This window comes from Borostomias antarcticus (genome assembly GCF_949987555.1).
Source record: "Borostomias antarcticus genome assembly, chromosome: 18".
Lineage (NCBI taxonomy): Eukaryota > Metazoa > Chordata > Actinopteri > Stomiiformes > Stomiidae > Borostomias > Borostomias antarcticus.
In genome coordinates, this window is record NC_140251.1 from 15,367,205 (window position 1) to 15,387,857 (window position 20,653).

The 20,653-nt window shown below is 45.8% G+C and overlaps 2 protein-coding genes across 2 annotated transcripts in view; both read left to right on the forward strand.

Moving 5' to 3' along the window:
* sntb2 (syntrophin, beta 2) overlaps positions 1-6,715 on the forward strand; it is a 14,454-nt gene extending 7,739 nt beyond the window's left edge. The window contains exons 3-7 of the mRNA XM_084453131.1: positions 46-253; positions 1,198-1,340; positions 3,375-3,571; positions 4,280-4,470; positions 4,780-6,715. Of these exons, the coding sequence (XP_084309257.1) occupies positions 46-253; positions 1,198-1,340; positions 3,375-3,571; positions 4,280-4,470; positions 4,780-4,872 (832 nt within the window). The 3' untranslated portion in view covers positions 4,873-6,715. The remainder of the gene's footprint in view (positions 1-45; positions 254-1,197; positions 1,341-3,374; positions 3,572-4,279; positions 4,471-4,779) is intronic.
* Positions 6,716-8,668: 1,953 nt separating this feature from the next.
* Positions 8,669-18,867, forward strand: vps4a (vacuolar protein sorting 4 homolog A). The gene is made up of 11 exons (XM_084453037.1): positions 8,669-8,764; positions 9,713-9,824; positions 10,728-10,872; positions 13,649-13,710; positions 13,880-13,999; positions 14,537-14,693; positions 15,595-15,743; positions 16,351-16,432; positions 16,576-16,795; positions 17,377-17,517; positions 17,848-18,867. Exons 1-11 carry the CDS (start codon positions 8,744-8,746, stop codon positions 17,947-17,949), a joined length of 1,311 nt encoding a protein of 436 aa, XP_084309163.1. The 5' UTR covers positions 8,669-8,743; the 3' UTR covers positions 17,950-18,867.
* The last annotated feature ends 1,786 nt before the right edge of the window (positions 18,868-20,653 follow it).

The window sequence follows — 20,653 nt, forward strand, 5'->3', positions numbered from 1 at the left end:
GTCTATGAGGACTAATACTGTATAATGTCCCATCGTGTCCCCCAGACTGCTGGAGCTCCACTCCCCTGACGGGCAGCACACGGTGGTCCTGCGCTGTAAGGACAGTCCCAGCAGCCACTCCTGGTTCACCGCCATACACACCAACACCGCCGCCCTGCTGCCTATGACCCTGGCGCACATCAACGCCTTCCTGGGCTCCAGCAGCACCTCCTCACACCCCCACCTCAAGCACATCGGCTGGCTGGCGGAGCAGGTACCGAGACCAGAACAGACCAAATGGGGGAGGCGGGGGGGGGGGGGGTTTCTGTGTATCCTCACACATCTCCTACAGAGACTAGTTGCCTTCCCTGCACATGTCGCACGCTCACGGCGAGCCACCTGTCGAATATCTGCTCGCTAGCTCCTACAGGATTGAGACGCTGGATATAGTTTCCTTCCACCTCCCTAGCCGCTTGCCGTGAGTCTATGAAATCTGTGGGCGGCTACTTGAGGTGACCAGCTACCAAAACCCAGCAGAGGTGCCCACCCTCCCTTCTGAACTTAACTCAAATGAAAGAGTGGAAATTCAACAGAGAGTTAGCCATGATGAGCCATTTGTGGGAGATGATTTCAATAATCAATGTTATATAATAATAATAATAATAATAATAATAATAATAATAATAACAATGACAAGAATAATAATTTAAATATATATATATATATTTTTTTTTACAAAGCACTTTACATTGTAAGACAATCTCAAGCTTACAATGTTAAGCCGAGTTATTGTGATTGTGCTACTGTCTCAGCTTCCTGCTCCAGTGCTGTGGGTAGTCAAGGCCTTGTCGGTTATTTGGTGGGGTTATATTTAGCCAGCTTGATTGGGGGTAACTGGAAGCATTCTGAGTCACAAAGCTGAAGGAACTTCCCGTGCGCCCACCTAGCATACTGTACACACACACACACACACACACACACACACACACACACACACACACACTCTAACAGACATTACCGACAGACATGTTGTTAGTGCTGTCATAGTGTTTGTCGGTATTGTAGTTGTTGTTGTCTGTTTGTCTGTCTGACAATGGCTGTATGGCAAAATGCTGAATTTATGAAAGGACAAATAAATTATCAATAAATACGCTACTTAGTCTGTTATGATACAAGCACTCACCCCCCCCCCCCCCCTCTCATGTTTCTCTCATACAGGTCCAGTTGGAAGGGGGGCGGAACCAATTTCGACCCATCGTCATGGCACTGACAGAAAAAGACATCCTGCTGTTTGAGTCAGTTCCCTGGAGCCGTGAGGCCTGGTCTACACCGCTGCTCACACACCCACTATTAGCCACAAGGTAGGACCACAGGAAAACACAGGTTTCTGGGTAGCCCTCTCTCTCTATCTCTCTCTCGCTCTCTCACTCGCTCGCTCTCTCTCTCTCGCTCTCTCACTCGCTCTCTCTCGCTCGCTCTCTCTCGCTCGCTCTCGCTCGCTCTCTCTCTCTCTCTCTCTCTCTATCTCTCTCTCGCTCTCTCACTCGCTCTCTCTCTCTCTATCTCTCTCTCGCTCTCTCGCTCTCTCACTCGCTCTCTCTCTCACTCTCTCGCTCTCGCTCTTTCTTTAAGAATATCACGGTGAATCTTCAGTACAGTACATTGATTGATTGGTATAACATTTATTTCATTTTTATTTTAAGACTTGTAAGGCTAGTCTAGTAAAGTAAAGTAAAGTAAAGTACTGAAGTCTATCTCAAAATGAAAGAGAAATTACTCTTACACCAAAAAGCTGTTTACCCAGTTAATTGCAAACAACTGGAAAATATCCATTTATGTTAGGGATACATAACACATAAGTCTGCCTTTACAAAATGGAAGATTTTGCCATAGGGTAGCCTATATTTTAAACTGATGAATATGTGGCTGCGCTTAGATGGCAGTCAGAATCAGTCTCATGACAATTCTCTAACTTGCGTCCACGGGCTGGGACTTGAGATTGGGTCGCAGCCTCCTCTCACATCCAAATTGATAAATGCTGAAGTTGTTGCGGAAGTGACTGTACGCACAGCTTTCTGTTGTACGATCGCTTAGTAAATGAGGGTCTGTGTTAGGGCTGGGTTAAAAAAAAAAAAAGATTCAATCAAACCGACCAAATGATTCAGAATCAATTCATGAATTCCAAAACCGATCTTTTATTTAATGAATGAATTAATAAATGAAGGAATTAATCGTTCATTAGTTCATTCAATGATTCATTCATTCATTCATTTTTGGAAATCAGTTGTTGTGCGGTACGACTGGGGGGGAACCCAGAAGGCGGCAGAGGCCAACTAGGAGCCGTTAGCCCGAGGGCGTAGTTTATTTACGGCGGGGGGAAAGGGGTATGCGGGAGAGTGTGTGGTGCACTGGTGGGCTTGAGTATGGGGTGTGTGTCTAAATATGTGTGGTGCGTGTAGGCTGTGTGTTTCATTAACTAAGTGCAAAAGGAGATGGCAGGCAGGTGTTGTTAGATGTGCGTGCACCGAAAACAAAGTCCAAAATCCGAGGTCCAAAAAGGGAGTCCGAGAGGGGAGGCGAGGGTCGCACCGGGAAGTCAGTCCGTGGGGTCCAGGGGGCAAGGGGGGGGCTCAGGGGTTCCGGGGACGGAAGGGGCCGTGGAGACGCGGGAGAGGCAGGGATCCAGGGAGACACGAGGAGCGGGGGCCGTGGAGACGCAGGAGAGACAGGGATCCAGGGAGACACGAGGAGCGGGGGCCGTGGAGACGCGGGAGAGGCAGGGATCCAGGGAGACACGAGGAGCGGGGGCCGTGGAGACGCGGGAGAGACAGGGAGACACGAGGAGCGGGGGCCGTGGAGACGCGGGAGAGACAGGGATCCAGGGAGACACGAGGAGCAGGGGCCGTGGAGACGCGGGAGAGACAGGGATCCAGGGAGACACGAGGAGCGGGGGCCGTGGAGACGCGGGAGAGGGTCCGTGGGAGACTAGGAGGAAAAACCAAAAGACAGACGGGGTAAGACAAGGCTCAGGGGATTCTTCAAGATACAAAAAGGCGTTTGAAACAGAGCTTGTACCGGGTACAGTCGGCTACGTTCTGGCGACGAGCAGCAGGTCTGGTAGGGTTTTATAGCCGGGTGCTAATCAGCGTCAGGTGCATTGATTGCAGATGGGGACCGGCTGCGTCGTCGCCTAGCCAACGCTCTTAAGAGAGCCTTGTGAATCGGAATCGAATCGATTCTTGAAATTCGAATCGTTACCCAGCCCTAGTCTGTGTGTCTGTCTCTCTCAACTCTCTCCCACTGTCCCTCCCTCCCTCTGTCTCTCTGTCTCTCACCCCCCACAACTCTCTCTGTCTCCCACGTTTCTCACCTCTCTGTCTATGACTCCCCTGCAGACTGGTCCACTCTGGAAGCGCCCGTAGTTCGCCGGCTCAGGGGGCGGACCTTGTGTTCGCCACACGGACCGGCACGGGGAGGGGCATCGAGTCCCACGTGTTCCGGGTGGAGACCCACTGGGACCTGTCCTCATGGACGCGGGCGCTGGTCCTGGGCGGCCACACCGCCGCTGAGCTCATCAAAGAGGTCTCCATTGGTGAGCGAGTGTGTGAGTGTGTGTGTGTGTGTATGAGTGTGTGTGTGTGTGTGTGTGTGAATGTGTGAGAGAGACTTTTCATATGCACTCTATCATTGTGTATGTATGGTATTAGAATGTTTATGTTCATACTTGTGTTTATGTACTGTTTGAGTATGGCTGCTGTGTTGCAGTGTCTGCATCTGTTTGGTTGGTTGGTTGGTTAGTTGTTTGTTTGTCTGTATTAGTGAGTTTGTTTGTGTGTGTGAAAATCTGTGGTTCAGAATCCCACTTCATTATATAGGAAGCTTGTGACAGAATAACAGTGCACTCACAGAGGAAGTAAAGTTTAGTGGAAAAAGATGTAGGAGAAGAACCAGCTTAGTCATTTAGGGGAATGTTTCCACTGTGAAGAGAACAATAGCTGGCTGCTAAAATGTTCTGGATACCTTCACTCTTTCCTTCCATATCCCGCTGCAACAGAAACATATTCTGTCACAGTCACAGTCTTACTATCCCTATTACATTAACACACATGGTAACACACATGGTAGTGCTTCAGTGCTATCGGAAGGGCATACACACACACACAACTTTTCAACTGATATATTTTGACAGCCTTTATGTGTGTGTGTGTGTGTGTGTGTGTTTTGCACGTGTATGTGCGTGTGTGTGCGTGCATGTTTGTGTGCACGCGTATGCGTGTGTGTGCATGCATGTGTGTGTCAGGTTGCATGTTGAACAGACAGGACGTCCGGCTGACGTTGCATTATGAGAAGGGCTTCACTGTGACACGGGACCAAGTCGATCCTGCAGGGGGCGCTGTGCTCTACAGATACCCCTTCGAGAAGCTCAAGATGTCTGCCGACGACGGGATACGCAACCTCTACCTGGACTTTGGGGGTCCCGAGGGAGAAATGGTACAACTGACTGAAGCTGGAAATAGTAGCTGAATGATACATTGAGTGCATTTAAGATGTACTCGGCATGAGTGTTCAGATACAGTAGTATCTATTATCTAGTATCTAGTATAGTAAGTTATAAGTTATAGACTTGCTTATATGCGGTGCACCTGTATTTCTTGAGTGCAATCACTAGCTGCATTTCATCAACTGTAACAGGCAAGTCATACAGAATGTGTTGGATCTTTTCTATGCGCTGCTTGTTGTAGCATTTCTCAATATTATATCTCTCCCTTTCTCTCTCTCGCTCCCCCTTCCATCCTGCAGGTATTTGATCTACACTCCGGGCCCAAGCCAGTGGTGTTCGTTCTCCATTCCTTCCTGTCGGCCAAACTGACTCGTCTGGGGCTGCTGACGTGAGCCTGGAGGAACAAGATGGTCTTGGACATCGCCATGTCCATAAATCCCCCCCACTCTCTACGGCTCCATCACAGCCTTCCACTTGTACTTTGGGGCTCTTTTAATGTGCTTTTCTTTTGTAAAGTGGATGTGTGGTTTTAGAGAGGAACTGTATGTGTTTGGCTGTGCTGAGTATAGGCACTGAGGTTGTGTGTCGGTGGCCGAGAGTGGATGGTCAAGTGTGTGTGTGTGTGTGTTCACATGCATGTGTGCGCTTTGGCTTGATGGTGTGCTTGTTATCAGAAAAAGACCCATTGTTTAGCACATTTTCCCAAATTACTGTTATAATCAGGATTGCCAACTGTGCCTTTTTCACATGCAGTCGGACATGCTTTTGTTATTGTTTTTTTTTATTGTATATGTTATAGGATTTAAAGCAAAATAAGTTTTCGACATGCACAGCAATAGTATTACTTGTATACTGTAAACATGTTATTTCAGTACTAGTATGTGTAGTATGTGTGTATCATATTGGAGCATTCTCCTAGACACAGTTAGTCTGGTCTATAACTACAGTGGGCCAGACCTTACCCGTGTTCAGGAACATTAGCCCCATATGTTTAGCATGACTTACCAACTATATGAACATATGTTTATTACAGCATTTATAAAATGGCAGCCGAATAACTCACCCCTATGTCATCTCTATGTCAGCCATCTGTCACACATATGACACCTTTGTTATGTCACCTGTTTCAGATACAACACACATAAGTCCCTGTTCTAGTCCAAACTGCCATCACCCCCTTGCCTTGTGGCCAAGAGAGTCTCTCTCTGGCTGTACCATTCCAGTCTGCATGACGGTCTCTAACCCAGCACTGCTCTCTGCTCCCTCGCAGCCTAGCATCTCTGGTCTCCCCTAATATAGCCTCTTTAAGGGTTTCCCCACCATGTGTCATGAGCAGACGTGCGCTCCACTCTTAGTGGCCATCAGCAGTGATGTCACCCAATTGTTTTGTAAGCTGGCCGTGGAGTGGGTTAGAGGTGGTGTTTCCGTGAAGATCTCTCATGAGCGAACCAATAGTAGTACTAATAGTAGTAGTAGTAGTAGTAGTAGTACTAATAGTAGTAGTAGTAGTAGGTACTTTATTGATCCCCGGAGGGAAATCATTCAATCAAATGCTGATCATTTCTTCTGATGCATAACAAGCACATGTGATACAGGACAGGTCGTCTTCATGTTGTGTTTCTTGTGCTATATCACAGCTGCCTGAATGTGACGTCAGGGTCCTTTATGCTCATTTGAACCAAGGGCCACCAGGATGTGGTGATGGTGATGATGATCATCATGATTATGATGTATGCAGTAGAATATAGCCTAATCAATCATACAGTTTGTATGACTGAACCTTATTCCATTGCCAAGATTATTCCTGTGTATGTTTAGACCTGTGTCTATGTGAGATCCCCCAGGGTTCATGGTTTTCTGATTGTTCCATATAGCTGGGTGCCGTAGCTATAACCTTCCAGTTCACCTATGATTGTATCTCAATGGACATTTCCGAACTGTCTGTAAAACCTATATTCATCTATCCCTCTTAGATTCTAAACATGTTTTTCTTTATTTCAAGTTTGTAGTTATATTGTCTATGCAAAGCAATGCTTTTATTCCAAGAAAGGGTTTTTGAACCAAAGTTTTCTATATGTGGCAGCTTATTGCAGTCTACACAATCACATACAGTAGCACAGGAAGCTTAGGAGGGTAACTGCTACTGCTGCTGCAACCTGTTACATGCAAAGTATTTTAGACCCCCAAGCCTGCACTCTCTAAGAGACAATATATGCAATGTATGATAGTAATGTAATAATCTAAAATGTAAATATATATACAAATAAATCAGTTACAAAATGCTCCACTGTAACCTGCGGTTGTTTGGTGTGTCATCATAATGAGGAAGGATTCATAAGATACTGGAGTAGCATTCTGTTTTGAATGATTGATCAACAATAATTTCTCAATCATTCTTCAGAACTCAAGAACAAGTGTGGGAACTGGAGAAATTCTTCCAGAATCAACCAAGCATGCTAGGTGCTTGGCAGTGGCCTGGCTCAGCCCCTTGGGGTTTTGGTTCCATAGCAAAAAGAATGGTGTGTCCCCTCTTGGCGTTCCATACTCTTTGCTTTAGCAAAGCAAAAAACAGCCCAAAAAATGCAGCTGCTTGTACACGGAAAGGCATCACACCAGTTAGCCTATAGAGATGGACAAGACGCGCAGTAAGAAGCAAGCAGTGAAGCCTGGGACCGTCTTGTCCATCTGTATATGGCTGTGATGTGATGCCTTTCTGTGTACAGGTCAGATAAAAACCCTTTTGTAAATGTAGGCCAGTCAGAGGGGGAGAGTGTGATTTTAGTAGGACACAGGACAATGAAGCACTGGTCTCTGCCATGCCTATGACAACATACAAGTATGTGTGTGTGTGTGTGTGTGTGTGTGTGTGTGTGTGTGTGTGTGTGTGTGTGTGTGTGTGTGTGTGTTCAGCTCAGTGTACAGGTCACTCCAAAACATTATTCACGTTATAAAAATCCAGTAGAAATTTAAGAATTTCCCTGGACAATGTCAACTATCACTATGTTTTGAAGATGTACAGTAGACCTACTATATAACACCAGCAGCAGTGTTTATAAATTGCTTTTCCACATTCAAAGTCCTTGTCTACAGTAGGACCAGGATCACACAGGATATGTTCTGAGGCCCCTAGTTGGGCCCTGTGAGTAGTGAAGTTAAATACTAAGGTACACAAGCAAGCATCAGTCTTCGTCGCTGCTCCACACATCTTCAAAGGCTGAGTTGGACCTGCCACCACCGTCCTGGCATACAAAAACACACTTCAATACTAAATTCTAACTCAACTCACACTACACTCAACATCCACTACCCCACTTAACAGATAAAGAATATGTTTTGCACCACTAGGTTGATACTAGGCAATTCAGAACTGTGAGTGTGTGTGTGTGTGTGCCATGCTGTTTAGAGTTGTGACCCTAAATCCACGACAGCATAACAAAGTAATGTTGTCAGTAGAAAGCCACTGGGACCCGCCCTCTTACCTACAGTCGCACAATGGAACAGTAATGGGATGACGTGAAGCCATGTCTGTCTAATTATGTAGCACATAATACTATTAGTGCATCATTCACATTAAATGTGATATAGCAACTTACCATTTGTAGGATTAGGAATGATGAAGAGACTGGTGGAGTGATGGAGAGACTGGTGGAGAGACTGGTGGAGTGATGGAGAGGCTGGTGGAGTGATGGAGAGACTGGTGGAGAGACTGGTGGAGTGATGGAGAGGCTGGTGGAGTGATGGAGAGACACAAAGGACACAAAGGAAATTGATCCGCCCAAAATTCACACCAACAGTCTGGAAGACATAAACAAGGTACAACACCTTCAAAACACTGCTAGAGAGACTCCCTGTCAGCTGGGGTCGAACCGGGGACCTTGCGATCCCCTGCCGACCACTCTACATCCCAAGCTATAATCAAATTATTATTATTATTATTTTGTTTGCATGTATGTTTTTCTAGCATATTTTGGATAGAAAGTGTTCTTTTTACGTTTTCACAGCCAAATCATAAAAAGTGGGCCTACATTTGTTTTGCGTGACCTTTATTTTGACATTCCAGGCAAGAACGCTACCGGATATGGTTTTGTCTTGGTTCCGGTTCCTCCTGCTGAAGCTACCAGGTAACAGCTAGCTGCCTGTGTCATGTCCAGAGCAACCCTCCCCTCTGAGATACAGCACAGTTAAGCAGCACATTCTGATTCCCATAAATCTGAAGAGGGTCAGATACCTTAATTGGGGTGGATAGCCGAAGAGTGCGATGAAATGACAACGTCAACGTTACAGGTAAGCTAGGCTAGGCTAGGCTAGCTAACACAAACTAGCACACTACTAACTGCAGGCTGAACTAAATAATGTCAACAATCCACCATGCCACCAGATTAATGTTGCCTTGTGAACATTGTGATGGGGTATGTACATGATTAGTGCAGGTTAGATAACAAGGAACATTTATTTGTGATGGGCGTGGATCAATAAACGAGCATTTAGCTTTAATAGACTGACTGGTAACCTTACCTAGGGTTTTTTGACAATGATTTGGTTAAAGCTAGTTACTGTAGGAGATAGCACTAGAAAGACTGATCTCTGATTGACACATCAAGTTGTCAAAATGTTTTTAGCAAAATATAATGCTGGCTAATAAATCAACTGGCTAACGCAGGCTAAACTAGAACAATAATGATACAGATATTGCCGTTCTGGATTGTGTGGGTAACATGGATTGAATGTAGGGCTGCTCGATTATGGCAAAAATCATAATCACGATTATTTTGATTGATATTGAGATCACGATTATTTAACACGATTATTCATTGAATTTTATTTTATTTTTTTTATCAAGTTTTAACATTTTCTTAACATATCAAATTATACATTGACTTTGAAAACAATTAATTTATTAAATGTTGACTTGCTTTTCTTTTTAACAATGTTCTTTGGATTAGATACATTTCTCCCATGGGAGACAGTATAGCTCTGCAGTGTAGGGTGCACTTGATTTGTGCAAAAACGTTTTATGGCGATTATTTTGTTTTAATGATCGTTGACAGCCCAGATCTTAATCTAGATTAAAATCCGATTAATCGAGCAGCCCTAATTGAATGCAGTGTTTATTTAGTTGTCTTTATGTGACCTGTACTCTATTGCTTCTGTGCAGTTGTGTCAATCACCCCCTATTCCCCCTTCCCTCTCTCTGCCTCTCACTACCGCTCTCCCTCCATCACTCACTCACAGAAAGCGATTGATCTTGTGACCAAAGCCACAGAGGACGATAAGGCTAAGAACTATGAGGAGGCTCTGCGCCTCTATCAGCACGCTGTGGAGTACTTCCTGCATGCTATTAAGTGTGAGTGAGCAAAATGCCATTTGCCCAGCATCCACGTGCAGGGGAACAAAACCTACCATACAGAACGCATACATACACGTACCTACACGTCTTCGTTCTAATGTAGATGAGGTTGTCAGACTTGGGTGAGTTACGAATGGTTTTCATGGATGGATTGAGAACTGGCCAGTCCCAGAGGGAACCAATACACCTCTGAGTGGTATCCAGCAGAGGTGCCGCAGTCTGGTCTTGCGCGGCCTTACATTCAAAGCAATACACAGGTATGACGCTTCCAGGGATGTGATTGGCTAACCCATTGTACACGTCATATTAAATGGCAGGCATCATCAACAGTGGTCGAGAATACAGACACGTGACATGAGAAAAGGCGGTAATTCTTGCAGGGACAAAGGCACAAAGGATGGTTATTCTGGAGCAGACAACGTCTAGGTGTGTTGACCTCCTGGAGGTCATCCTGTCATAAATTAGATTAGCACAGCTATGTGAAAGGTTGAGGGAGGTGGTGAGGTGGTGAAACTACAATTTCTATGACATCAGTGACCAATAATACGCCAAATCAGCCTCTACACAGTCCACTATCTGTGCAGTCCAATCAGCATCCTATAGGGCTTGGGAAAATGTAGTCCCAGACACGACCATCTTGTTTCTACACAGGTGTATCCATTTGTCTGATTGGCTCTACTGCATAGAATCCTATGCAATCAGACGAATAGATACACCTGTGTAGAAACAAGATGGTCGTGTCTGGGACTACATTTTCCCAAGCCCTATTGAAAATCTGATAGGATTCTTATTGGTGTCCACAAATATCATAGCTTGTTCCCAGAAGTTCTTGTCGCAGCGAGAGCTTCTGGGTACTCAGATTAAGGTAATGTTGTTTCATTGGTGCCCCCCCTCCTCCAGATGAGGCCCACAGCGACAAGGCGAAGGAGAGCATACGAGGGAAGTGTATGCAGTACCTGGACCGAGCGGAGAAGCTCAAAGATTACCTGAAGAACAAGGAGAAACAGGGCAAGAAGCCGGTCAAGGAAGCACAGAGCAATGACAAGTAAGCAGGAGTCACACGGACGCTGATCAACTGGATGGTGTGGAGTGTGTTAACTGGATGGTGTGTAGTGTGTTAAGTAGAAGGTGTGGAGTGTTAAGTAGAAGGTGTGGAGTGTGTTAACTAGGTGTGTAGTGTGTTAACTAGGTGTGTAGTGTGTTAAGTAGAAGGTGTGGAGTGTGTTGAGTAGTAGAAGGTGTGGAGTGTGTTAAGTAGTAGGTGTGGAGTGTGTTAAGTAGAAGGTGTGGAGTGTGTTAACTGGATGGTGTGGAGTGTGTTAAGTAGAAGGTGTGGAGTGTGTTGAGTAGAAGGTGTGGAGTGTGTTAAGTAGAAGGTGTGGAGTGTGTTGAGTAGAAGGTGTGGAGTGTGTTAAGTAGAAGGTGTGGAGTGTGTTAAGTAGAAGGTGTGGAGTGTGTTAAGTAGAAGGTGTGGAGTGTGTTAAGTAGAAGGTGTGGAGTGTGTTAAGTAGAAGGTGTGGAGTGTGTTAAGTAGAAGGTGTGGAGTGTGTTAAGTAGAAGGTGTGGAGTGTGTTAAGTAGAAGGTGTGGAGTGTGTTAACTGGATGGTGTGGAGTGTGTTAAGTAGAAGGTGTGGAGTGTGTTAAGTAGAAGGTGTGGAGTGTGTTAAGTAGTAGAAGGTGTGGAGTGTGTTAAGTAGAAGGTGTGGAGTGTGTTAAGTAGAAGGTGTGGAGTGTGTATAGTAGAAGGTGTGGAGTGTGTATAGTAGAAGGTGTGGAGTGTGTATAGTAGAAGGTGTGGAGTGTAAGTAGAAGGTGTGGAGTGTAAGTAGAAGGTGTGGAGTGTGTTAAGTAGAAGGTGTGGAGTGTGTTAAGTAGAAGGTGTGGAGTGTGTTAAGTAGAAGGTGTGGAGTGTGTTAAGTAGAAGGTGTGGAGTGTGTTAAGTAGAAGGTGTGGAGTGTGTTAAGTAGAAGGTGTGGAGTGTGTTAAGTAGAAGGTGTGGAGTGTGTTAAGTAGAAGGTGTGGAGTGTGTTAACTGGATGGTGTGGAGTGTGTTAAGTAGAAGGTGTGGAGTGTGTTGAGTAGAAGGTGTGGAGTGTGTTGAGTAGAAGGTGTGGAGTGTGTTGAGTAGAAGGTGTGGAGTGTGTTAAGTAGTAGAAGGTGTGGAGTGTGTTAAGTAGTAGAAGGTGTGGAGTGTGTTAAGTAGAAGGTGTGGAGTGTGTTAAGTAGTAGAAGGTGTGGAGTGTGTTAAGTAGAAGGTGTGGAGTGTGTTGAGTAGAAGGTGTGGAGTGTGTTAAGTAGAAGGTGTGTAGTGTGTTGAGTAGAAGGTGTGGAGTGTGTTAACTGGATGGTGTGGAGTGTGTTAAGTAGTAGAAGGTGTGGAGTGTGTTAAGTAGTAGAAGGTGTGGAGTGTGTATAGTAGAAGGTGTGGAGTGTGTATAGTAGAAGGTGTGGAGTGTGTTAAGTAGAAGGTGTGGAGTGTGTTAAGTAGAAGGTGTGGAGTGTGTTGAGTAGAAGGTGTGGAGTGTGTTGAGTAGAAGGTGTGGAGTGTGTTGAGTAGAAGGTGTGGAGTGTGTTGAGTAGAAGGTGTGGAGTGTGTTAAGTAGTAGAAGGTGTGGAGTGTGTTGAGTAGAAGGTGTGGAGTGTGTTGAGTAGAAGGTGTGGAGTGTGTTGAGTAGAAGGTGTGGAGTGTGTTGAGTAGAAGGTGTGGAGTGTGTTAAGTAGTAGAAGGTGTGGAGTGTGTTGAGTAGAAGGTGTGGAGTGTGTTGAGTAGAAGGTGTGGAGTGTGTTGAGTAGAAGGTGTGGTGTGTGTTGAGTAGAAGGTGTGGAGTGTGTTAAGTAGAAGGTGTGGAGTGTGTTAAGTAGAAGGTGTGGAGTGTGTTAAGTAGAAGGTGTGGAGTGTGTTAAGTAGAAGGTGTGGAGTGTGTTAAGTAGAAGGTGTGGAGTGTGTATAGTAGAAGGTGTGGAGTGTGTTAAGTAGAAGGTGTGGAGTGTGTTGAGTAGAAGGTGTGGAGTGTGTTGAGTAGAAGGTGTGGAGTGTGTTGAGTAGAAGGTGTGGAGTGTGTTGAGTAGAAGGTGTGGAGTGTGTTGAGTAGAAGGTGTGGAGTGTGTTGAGTAGAAGGTGTGGAGTGTGTTAAGTAGAAGGTGTGGAGTGTGTTAAGTAGAAGGTGTGGAGTGTGTATAGTAGAAGGTGTGGAGTGTGTTAAGTAGGTGTGGAGTGTGTTGAGTAGAAGGTGTGGAGTGTGTTGAGTAGAAGGTGTGGAGTGTGTTGAGTAGAAGGTGTGGAGTGTGTTGAGTAGAAGGTGTGGAGTGTGTTGAGTAGAAGGTGTGGAGTGTGTTGAGTAGAAGGTGTGGAGTGTGTTAAGTAGAAGGTGTGGAGTGTGTTAAGTAGAAGGTGTGGAGTGTGTTAAGTAGAAGGTGTGGAGTGTGTATAGTAGAAGGTGTGGAGTGTGTTAAGTAGAAGGTGTGGAGTGTGTTAAGTAGAAGGTGTGGAGTGTGTTAAGTAGAAGGTGTGGAGTGTGTATAGTAGAAGGTGTGGAGTGTGTATAGTAGAAGGTGTGGAGTGTGTATAGTAGAAGGTGTGGAGTGTGTATAGTAGAAGGTGTGGAGTGTGTATAGTAGAAGGTGTGGAGTGTGTATAGTAGAAGGTGTGGAGTGTGTATAGTAGAAGGTGTGGAGTGTGTATAGTAGAAGGTGTGGAGTGTGTATAGTAGAAGGTGTGGAGTGTGTATAGTAGAAGGTGTGGAGTGTGTATAGTAGAAGGTGTGGAGTGTGTATAGTAGAAGGTGTGGAGTGTGTTAACTGGTACATTTCTTCACTTCAGGAGTGACAGTGACAGCGAGGGTGAGAACCCAGAGAGGAAAAAGTTGCAGGAACAGCTGATGGGTGAGTGTGTGTGTGTATCTCTGTGTGTCTGTGTGTGTGTGTGTGTGTGTGTGTGTGTGTGTGTGTGTGTGTGTGTGCATGTGTGTTTTTCCATGCACACCTAATCTGTGTACACAAATGTTTTTCATGAAAGGGTTGAAGTGTTCAGCTTGTCCTTGTCCCTGTTCAGGCGCCATCGTCATGGAGAAGCCCAACGTGCGCTGGAGCGACGTGGCGGGGCTGGAGGGGGCGAAGGAGGCCCTGAAAGAGGCCGTCATCCTGCCCATCAAATTCCCCCACCTCTTCACAGGTGGGTCTCTCTCTCTCTCTCTCTCTCTCTCTCTCTCTCTCTCTCTCTCTCTCTGTCCATCTCTCTCTCTCTCTCTCTCTCTCTCTGTCCATCTCTCTCTCTCTCTCTCTCTCTCTCTCTCTCTCTCCTACGTCACCCTCCTGTCCGTATCCCTATTCCACGTCCTCTTTTTTATGCAGTCATTCACACACAAGCACACATACTGTACACACATCCCTCTCTCCCTCTCTCTCTCACACACACACAAACATTCTCTCCCTCTCTCCCTCCCTCCCTCCCTCCCTCCCTCTCTCTCTCTCTCTCTCCCTCTCTCTCTCTCTCTCTCTCTCTCCCTCTCTCTCTCTCTCTCTCTCCCTCTCCCTCTCCCTCTCTCTCTCTCTCTCTCTCTCTCTCTCTCCCTCTCTCTCTCTCTCTCTCTCTCTCTCTCTCTCACACACACAAACATTCTCTCTCTCTCTACATTGCAAGGGTCTCGACAGTTCTATTTGTTCACTCTCTCTCTTAACCGCCCCTCCCTCCCTGTGTCCCTGTTCCCAGGGAAACGTACCCCGTGGCGGGGCATCCTGCTGTTCGGCCCCCCGGGGACGGGGAAGTCCTACCTGGCCAAGGCCGTGGCCACCGAGGCCAACAACTCCACCTTCTTCTCCGTCTCCTCCTCGGACCTCATGTCTAAATGGCTGGGAGAGAGTGAGAAGTGAGAGACTCTTCTCTTATGCCGGGTGCAGACTAGAGGATTTTCAAATCTTAACCGATTTTATAAACGTGGGAGACCACAAACATAACGATCATCTTAACCGATTTTTAAATATTTTAATCTTTAAGGAGTAGTAAAGGGAAAATGCATGTTTAGCCCTGTTTTAAGGTTACTTATGATCATATACAATGGTTCAGATCAAAACGTTGACAAAACTAGAACTTTTGAGAAAGTTGATAATTGCTCTACCACCGTTTAGGTCATACAATGGATGTGGGTGGGCACCTTGAAAAATCTTTCAAAAACATGTTAAACTCTCGATTTCAAAGACAAGAAGCTCACCGAGGGGGTAATTGGTGTCCGTTGGTGTTCTGACATCAAATTCGCGGCAAACTATGAATCCTGTAGGGTTTTATTGATCATTTTATGAAATCCATTGACTTGTATTGAAGCGACCGTTGTAGATGTGTAGATCAATCCGCAGAGGGGATTCAGGAAGCGGAACTACTTACGGTAGCTATTGTTATTGTTTATGTTGCTAGGCTACCTAGTTTGTGGAAGTTTACACACGTATGTGCTGCGACTAAATAGTTATATGCTAAATATTTAAAAAAGCCTTTCCAGATGAACTAGAATCTTACTTTATGGCGAATTATATGTCAGAACGCCAACTAACACCTCGGTGAGTTTCTTGTCTTTGAAATTGAGAGTTTAATGTGTTTTTTGAATGATTTTTCAAGATGCCCACCCACTTCCATTGTATGACCAAAACGGTGGTAGAGCAATTATCAGACTTTCTCAAAAGTGCTAGTTTTGTCAACCTTTAGCCTTTATCTGTTTCTTTGTTCAACCTTACTCTCTTTAATCCCGCTCTCCCTCCCTCTCTCCCTCCATCTTCCAGACTGGTGAAGAACCTGTTTGACCTTGCCCGGCAGCACAAGCCCTCCATCATCTTCATAGATGAGGTGGACTCTCTGTGTGGCTCCAGGAATGAGAATGAGAGCGAGGCAGCCCGCAGGATCAAGACTGAGTTCCTGGTCCAGATGCAGGGTGTGTGAGAGCAGCTGCTGCCCCCTGCTGGCTTGGAAGGCCAAAGACAATCCAGCTACTTGGCTCATGTACTGTAATTCATGTCAGATGGCTTGAAACCATTTGATTTAGCCTGCTGGGAGTGCCGGGGGGGGGGGGTTACACCTTTAGGGCTATCGCATTGGTTCCATGTTAAGTTGCACCATGGCAAGTTCAATCAATTTGAAATGATTTCAAATAATACAATTTGAGCCAGCTGTGCTTCAGTGTACACCAGGATGAGCAGCCTACAGAGACATCTGGGGTAGCTGTAGCTCAGTTGGTAGAGCGGGTCGTTCAATGATCGAAGGGTCAGTGGTTCGAATCCCAGCTCCGACTGTCCACATGTCAAAGTGTCCTTGAGCAAGACACCTAACCCCAAATTGCTCCCAATGAGCAGGTCAGCACCTTGCATGGCAGCTGCCGCCTTTGGTGTGTGAATGTGTGTGTGAGTGGGTGCCACTAAGGTGGAAAAGCGCTATATAAGTGCAGTCCATTTGCCATTTACATACTGTTGCGCTATACCAATATAATGCCTATGGAGCATAGATTGTGACATCATCCTAATTTGCTCTCGTCTGATTGACAGGTGTGGGCAACAACAACGATGGAGTCCTGACCCTGGGGGCCACCAACATTCCCTGGGTCTTGGACGCAGCCATCCGCAGAAGGTCAGAGGTCATTTTGGGGGTGAGGCTTGGGCTAGGCCGGGGTGTATTAGGGCTGCTAGTCTTATCTAGAGTCGTAGTAAAGCCTGTAGATATGTGTGATGAAACTATAAGTTACACCGTCGTACTCTTCTCTGCGTTGCCAGGTTTGAGAAGCGCATCTACATCCCCCTCCCGGAGGAGCCGGCGCGGTCCCAGATGTTCCGCCTGCACCTGGGAAACACCCCCCACAGCCTGAGCGACGCCGACCTCCGGCAGCTCGCCTTCAAGACGGACGGCTACTCCGGCGCCGACATCAGCGTCATCGTGCGAGACGCCCTCATGCAGCCGGTCAGGAAGGTGCAGTCAGCCACACACTTCAAAAAGGTAACATCCTGGAGGATATGTTCATTGTTCTACAGCGGTAGGACATACAGCGACACACTGCATAAAACGTATCTATGTATACACATCATACTACATTACATTACAGTATTTAGCAGCTGTTTTCATCCAAAGCAACTTACAAGAAGTGCATTCAATGTAGGTGGTCAGGAGGACTACTAGTCGCCAGAAATCATAAGTGCATCTCCTTTCTAAACAAGCATCTTAAGAGCTTAACCAGTGCTGAAGTAAAAGTGCAAAAAAAGATGAAGACTGTGAGATTTTAGGGTTTCCATCTTATGATAGATTTGAAATAATAGCAATAATACACATCATATATGTATGTAATATGTTAGGGCAATGTTTATAAAATTCAGGCCTTTTTAGTTGACCTTAAATTGCATGACGTAATGCAATCAGCAACATTATCCACATTCACCAGGCTTGTTATTATCTAGTGTGCCGCTATGAAGGTCAGTCAGTCTAATTTTGGTGTTGTGGTTGCTTGTCATTTAAGTTTTTATTGAATTTTCAATGAAGTATTCCAGTAATACTATTTACTTTGACATGTGGTTGCGCTGCAGGTACAAGGCCCATCTCGTAGCAACAACTCCCTGATGGCGAATGACCTCCTGACCCCGTGTTCCCCTGGCGACCCTGCTGCCATGGAGATGACCTGGATGGACGTGCCTAGCGACAAGCTGCTGGAGCCCATAGTCTGCATGGTGAGAACGCAGACGCATCACAATGTCCACTTACCGTACATTTACCACTCACATGCACGGCTTGGTGTGTTTTGACCCTTGCAGAGTAATACATTATTGACTTCCTTGTCAAACGTCATAATGTCCATTTACACTCACATGCATGAGTTGTTGTGTTTTGGTCTTTTGAACTAATAATCCATTGGTTTCATGGGATGTGGTCTTGGAGCTAAATCAAGTGCTGTGTTATTAAATCCAAGGCATTAGCTCAGTGAGCTAACGCAAATCTACAGTTTGTAAAGGTCACAAACCTCCTCCATCACACGAATGTGTTTGTCTGTTTCTCGCCAGTCTGACATGCTGCGCTCTCTGTCAACAACCAGACCCACGGTCAACACCGAGGACCTGTTCAAGGTCAAGAAGTTCACAGATGACTTTGGACAGGAGGGCTGAGGGACCCGGGGTTCGGTCACCCCAGGCCAAATTAGGAGACCACAGTCTCCTCCTGCACTCCTCTCCCCAGAGTGTGTTCTCTCACTCCCCCTTGTGGATTCAATAGGAAATTGAAAAAAATAAAAAGTGTAAGTATGATGGTGGAGGCACTATTGTCATCTCATGATCAGCCCTATCCAGTACTGTCAAGTGTATACTATGAGGGAGAGAGGGGGAATGCACACTTCAAGGAGGAAGTGTGGAGAATAGGGAACCTCAGCTCCCTGTGTGCCCTTGCTAAACCCATCCAGAAGACTTCCTGTCAAACAAGTAGCTACTGTATTTCGTCACACAGCAAACAAGACGTTTTCAACTAACCTGCAGCAGCAAGAACTATGAAGTGTTTTAATGTCACCCATACTCCAAAATATTGTACATGTCCTTTCCATCCTGCACTTTGTTTATGAATATTAATGGGAGAGCTTTTGAAGAAGGTAGATTTGTTTTTGTTACATAGTTGTCCAGTTGAGCTGCCGTGAGTGTTTTTATGATTTTTCCGTCCGATATGTGTCTGACTGACTGACCGCTGTTAATTTAGCCGTCGCTAAGACTAATGAATAGAGTATTGATTGACTGATTTGTTGATACTGACTTACTACCCCTGCTTGTCTCCTCCTCTGCCCTGTCCTCGGAATGACAGCCCCACTGTCACAGGCTGTTGAACTGAACACTATTTATAATTATTTATTATATTCTTCTACTTACATCTCTTTATCACCAAGATGCTGTTTGCAGCTGTGTAAACTGACAAGCTAGAGATCACACAAGGTCTGTTTACCGTTTCAGTATTACTCTAGTTACGTGTTATGTAGGTACTGTGATTGTGTGGTGTGAGAGAGCCCTTTCCATTTCAACACTGAAGATGACAGGTTATCATGACTGATACCACAGTACCATGCTGTTAGTACTGCACTGCTCTGCGCCATTCAAATGGGGCCCTTAGTGTAGCTGCAGGAGCTGGTCCAGTCAGACTGTTACGAGTTCTGTTCTGCAGCAGATCTCAGAAAGGGTACAACTGCCAAGTGTTGTTAACCACGACACCACCTGTCTCAATAAAACCTACATTTGAAATGAATACAGATGCGATTTACGTCATTATTAGCATGTGCATGACCCTGATGTGTCTTTTGACGCTTTAGAATATCCTTTACAGGGATATACAACCAGTCATTAGGTCTGAAACCACCATTATCCTGAACTCCAAACATGGGAGTGAATTTTCTGGTGCCTGGCAGACACATGGGTACAGGGGCCGTATTCACGAGACACACAAACAAGAGAGACACAAACACAAACTCGCTTCTCTGAGAGGACTTCTCTCACGGACAATTCAACTTACCCATGTTATCCTCTCAGCCAGAACTTCTACATAGTCCCACTGGATTTTTCTGGCTCCTATAACCTGGACAAACTCATTTTGCACTCCCTTTTTTGGAGTCCCTTGGGGCACTTCCACCCAGGACGACTCCATGGAATTAAACACAAACCTAGCAGTTGGTCCCCACAATCTTTATCCTTGGATTCAGATTTGGAGTTTAAATCAAAACCGTCATGAAGATTGTACAGAATAGGCTCAATCTGAGACGGTTCAGGTTTCAGCGAGCGGGGGCAGTCATGCACACTGCTCGGGTCCCTGGACTGGAGGTAGTTGGTCCGCCCAGGGGTAGACTTTTTCAAGGCTTTAACTGGAAAGCTGCCTCTATATCTCACATCAATGTTGAACTATTCTACAAATCCATATTCTACAAGGTCTATGGACTGGCTCACTTTACAGACTGTTGTGATTTAATTTGATTTAGCTCCCCTGCATTTTAATCATCTCATGTATATCTCATTATATTGTAATCATAATCATCATATGGGATAAATTGTTCAGAGTAATAGCAGATGTGACCACTAGGAGATATTTTTGTGCGTGGATGTAATCCACACACAATGGAGAGCGAATGTTCTGTTTTCTCCCTCCTGGTTCTGTCAAAGTTGAGTTATCCATGTACCTGCTAGGAGTTTATTAACCGCTAGGCAATCCTCTTTCTCCTGATCACCGCTTTTTCTCCTGGTATGTCAAGCTGAGTTTCATCGCCTATAGTGGACACACACCGTTGCGCCGCCGGACGCCCAGTTGGCGCGAATTGTATTGACTTTCTATGTAAACACACAAACATTTGCGCCCGGTGTGAACCATGGTGTGAACACAGCAGCAATGTGTGCATTCGCGCAACTCACATTAGTTTACGTAATTATGGCCCGTGTGGATTTGCTAACAGGCCGCTCACACGCTTGCGTTTGATGCGCCAACATTGACGGATCCCATTCACTTTCAATGGCTGCAGCCAAATGGCATTCTGGTTCCGTTGTTGTCCCGGTGCGTTGCGTTGCCTATGTTGCTAGAGTCGAAAGTTGAGCAATGTTCAACTTTCAGATGCATTGCCGGAGCTGCCAACCAATCAGACGTCTTGACGGAGAAATACATCATCGCAAGGCGGGATTTGGTTGTTGCGTGCAGCAGACACGCCTTCCGCCATACATTGACGGAACGGAAGCGTGTGAGCAGGCCGTAACTGAGAAGACAAACCTGACGAACGTCGCTACTTGTCCACGTGTGGTATTGTGAACGTAGCTAACGTCGCTACTTGTCCACACGTGGTATCGCGAACGTAGCTAC

Bases quoted from the DNA above. Each gene is read 5' to 3' on its own strand.
- vps4a (XM_084453037.1), top strand. From the start codon at position 8,744: ATGACAACGTCAACGTTACAG. The intron at 10,873-13,648 runs GTAAGCAGGAGT...TCTTCACTTCAG, and splicing joins GAAGCACAGAGCAATGACAA to GAGTGACAGTGACAGCGAGG. The intron at 16,433-16,575 runs GTCAGAGGTCAT...CTGCGTTGCCAG, and splicing joins GACGCAGCCATCCGCAGAAG to GTTTGAGAAGCGCATCTACA.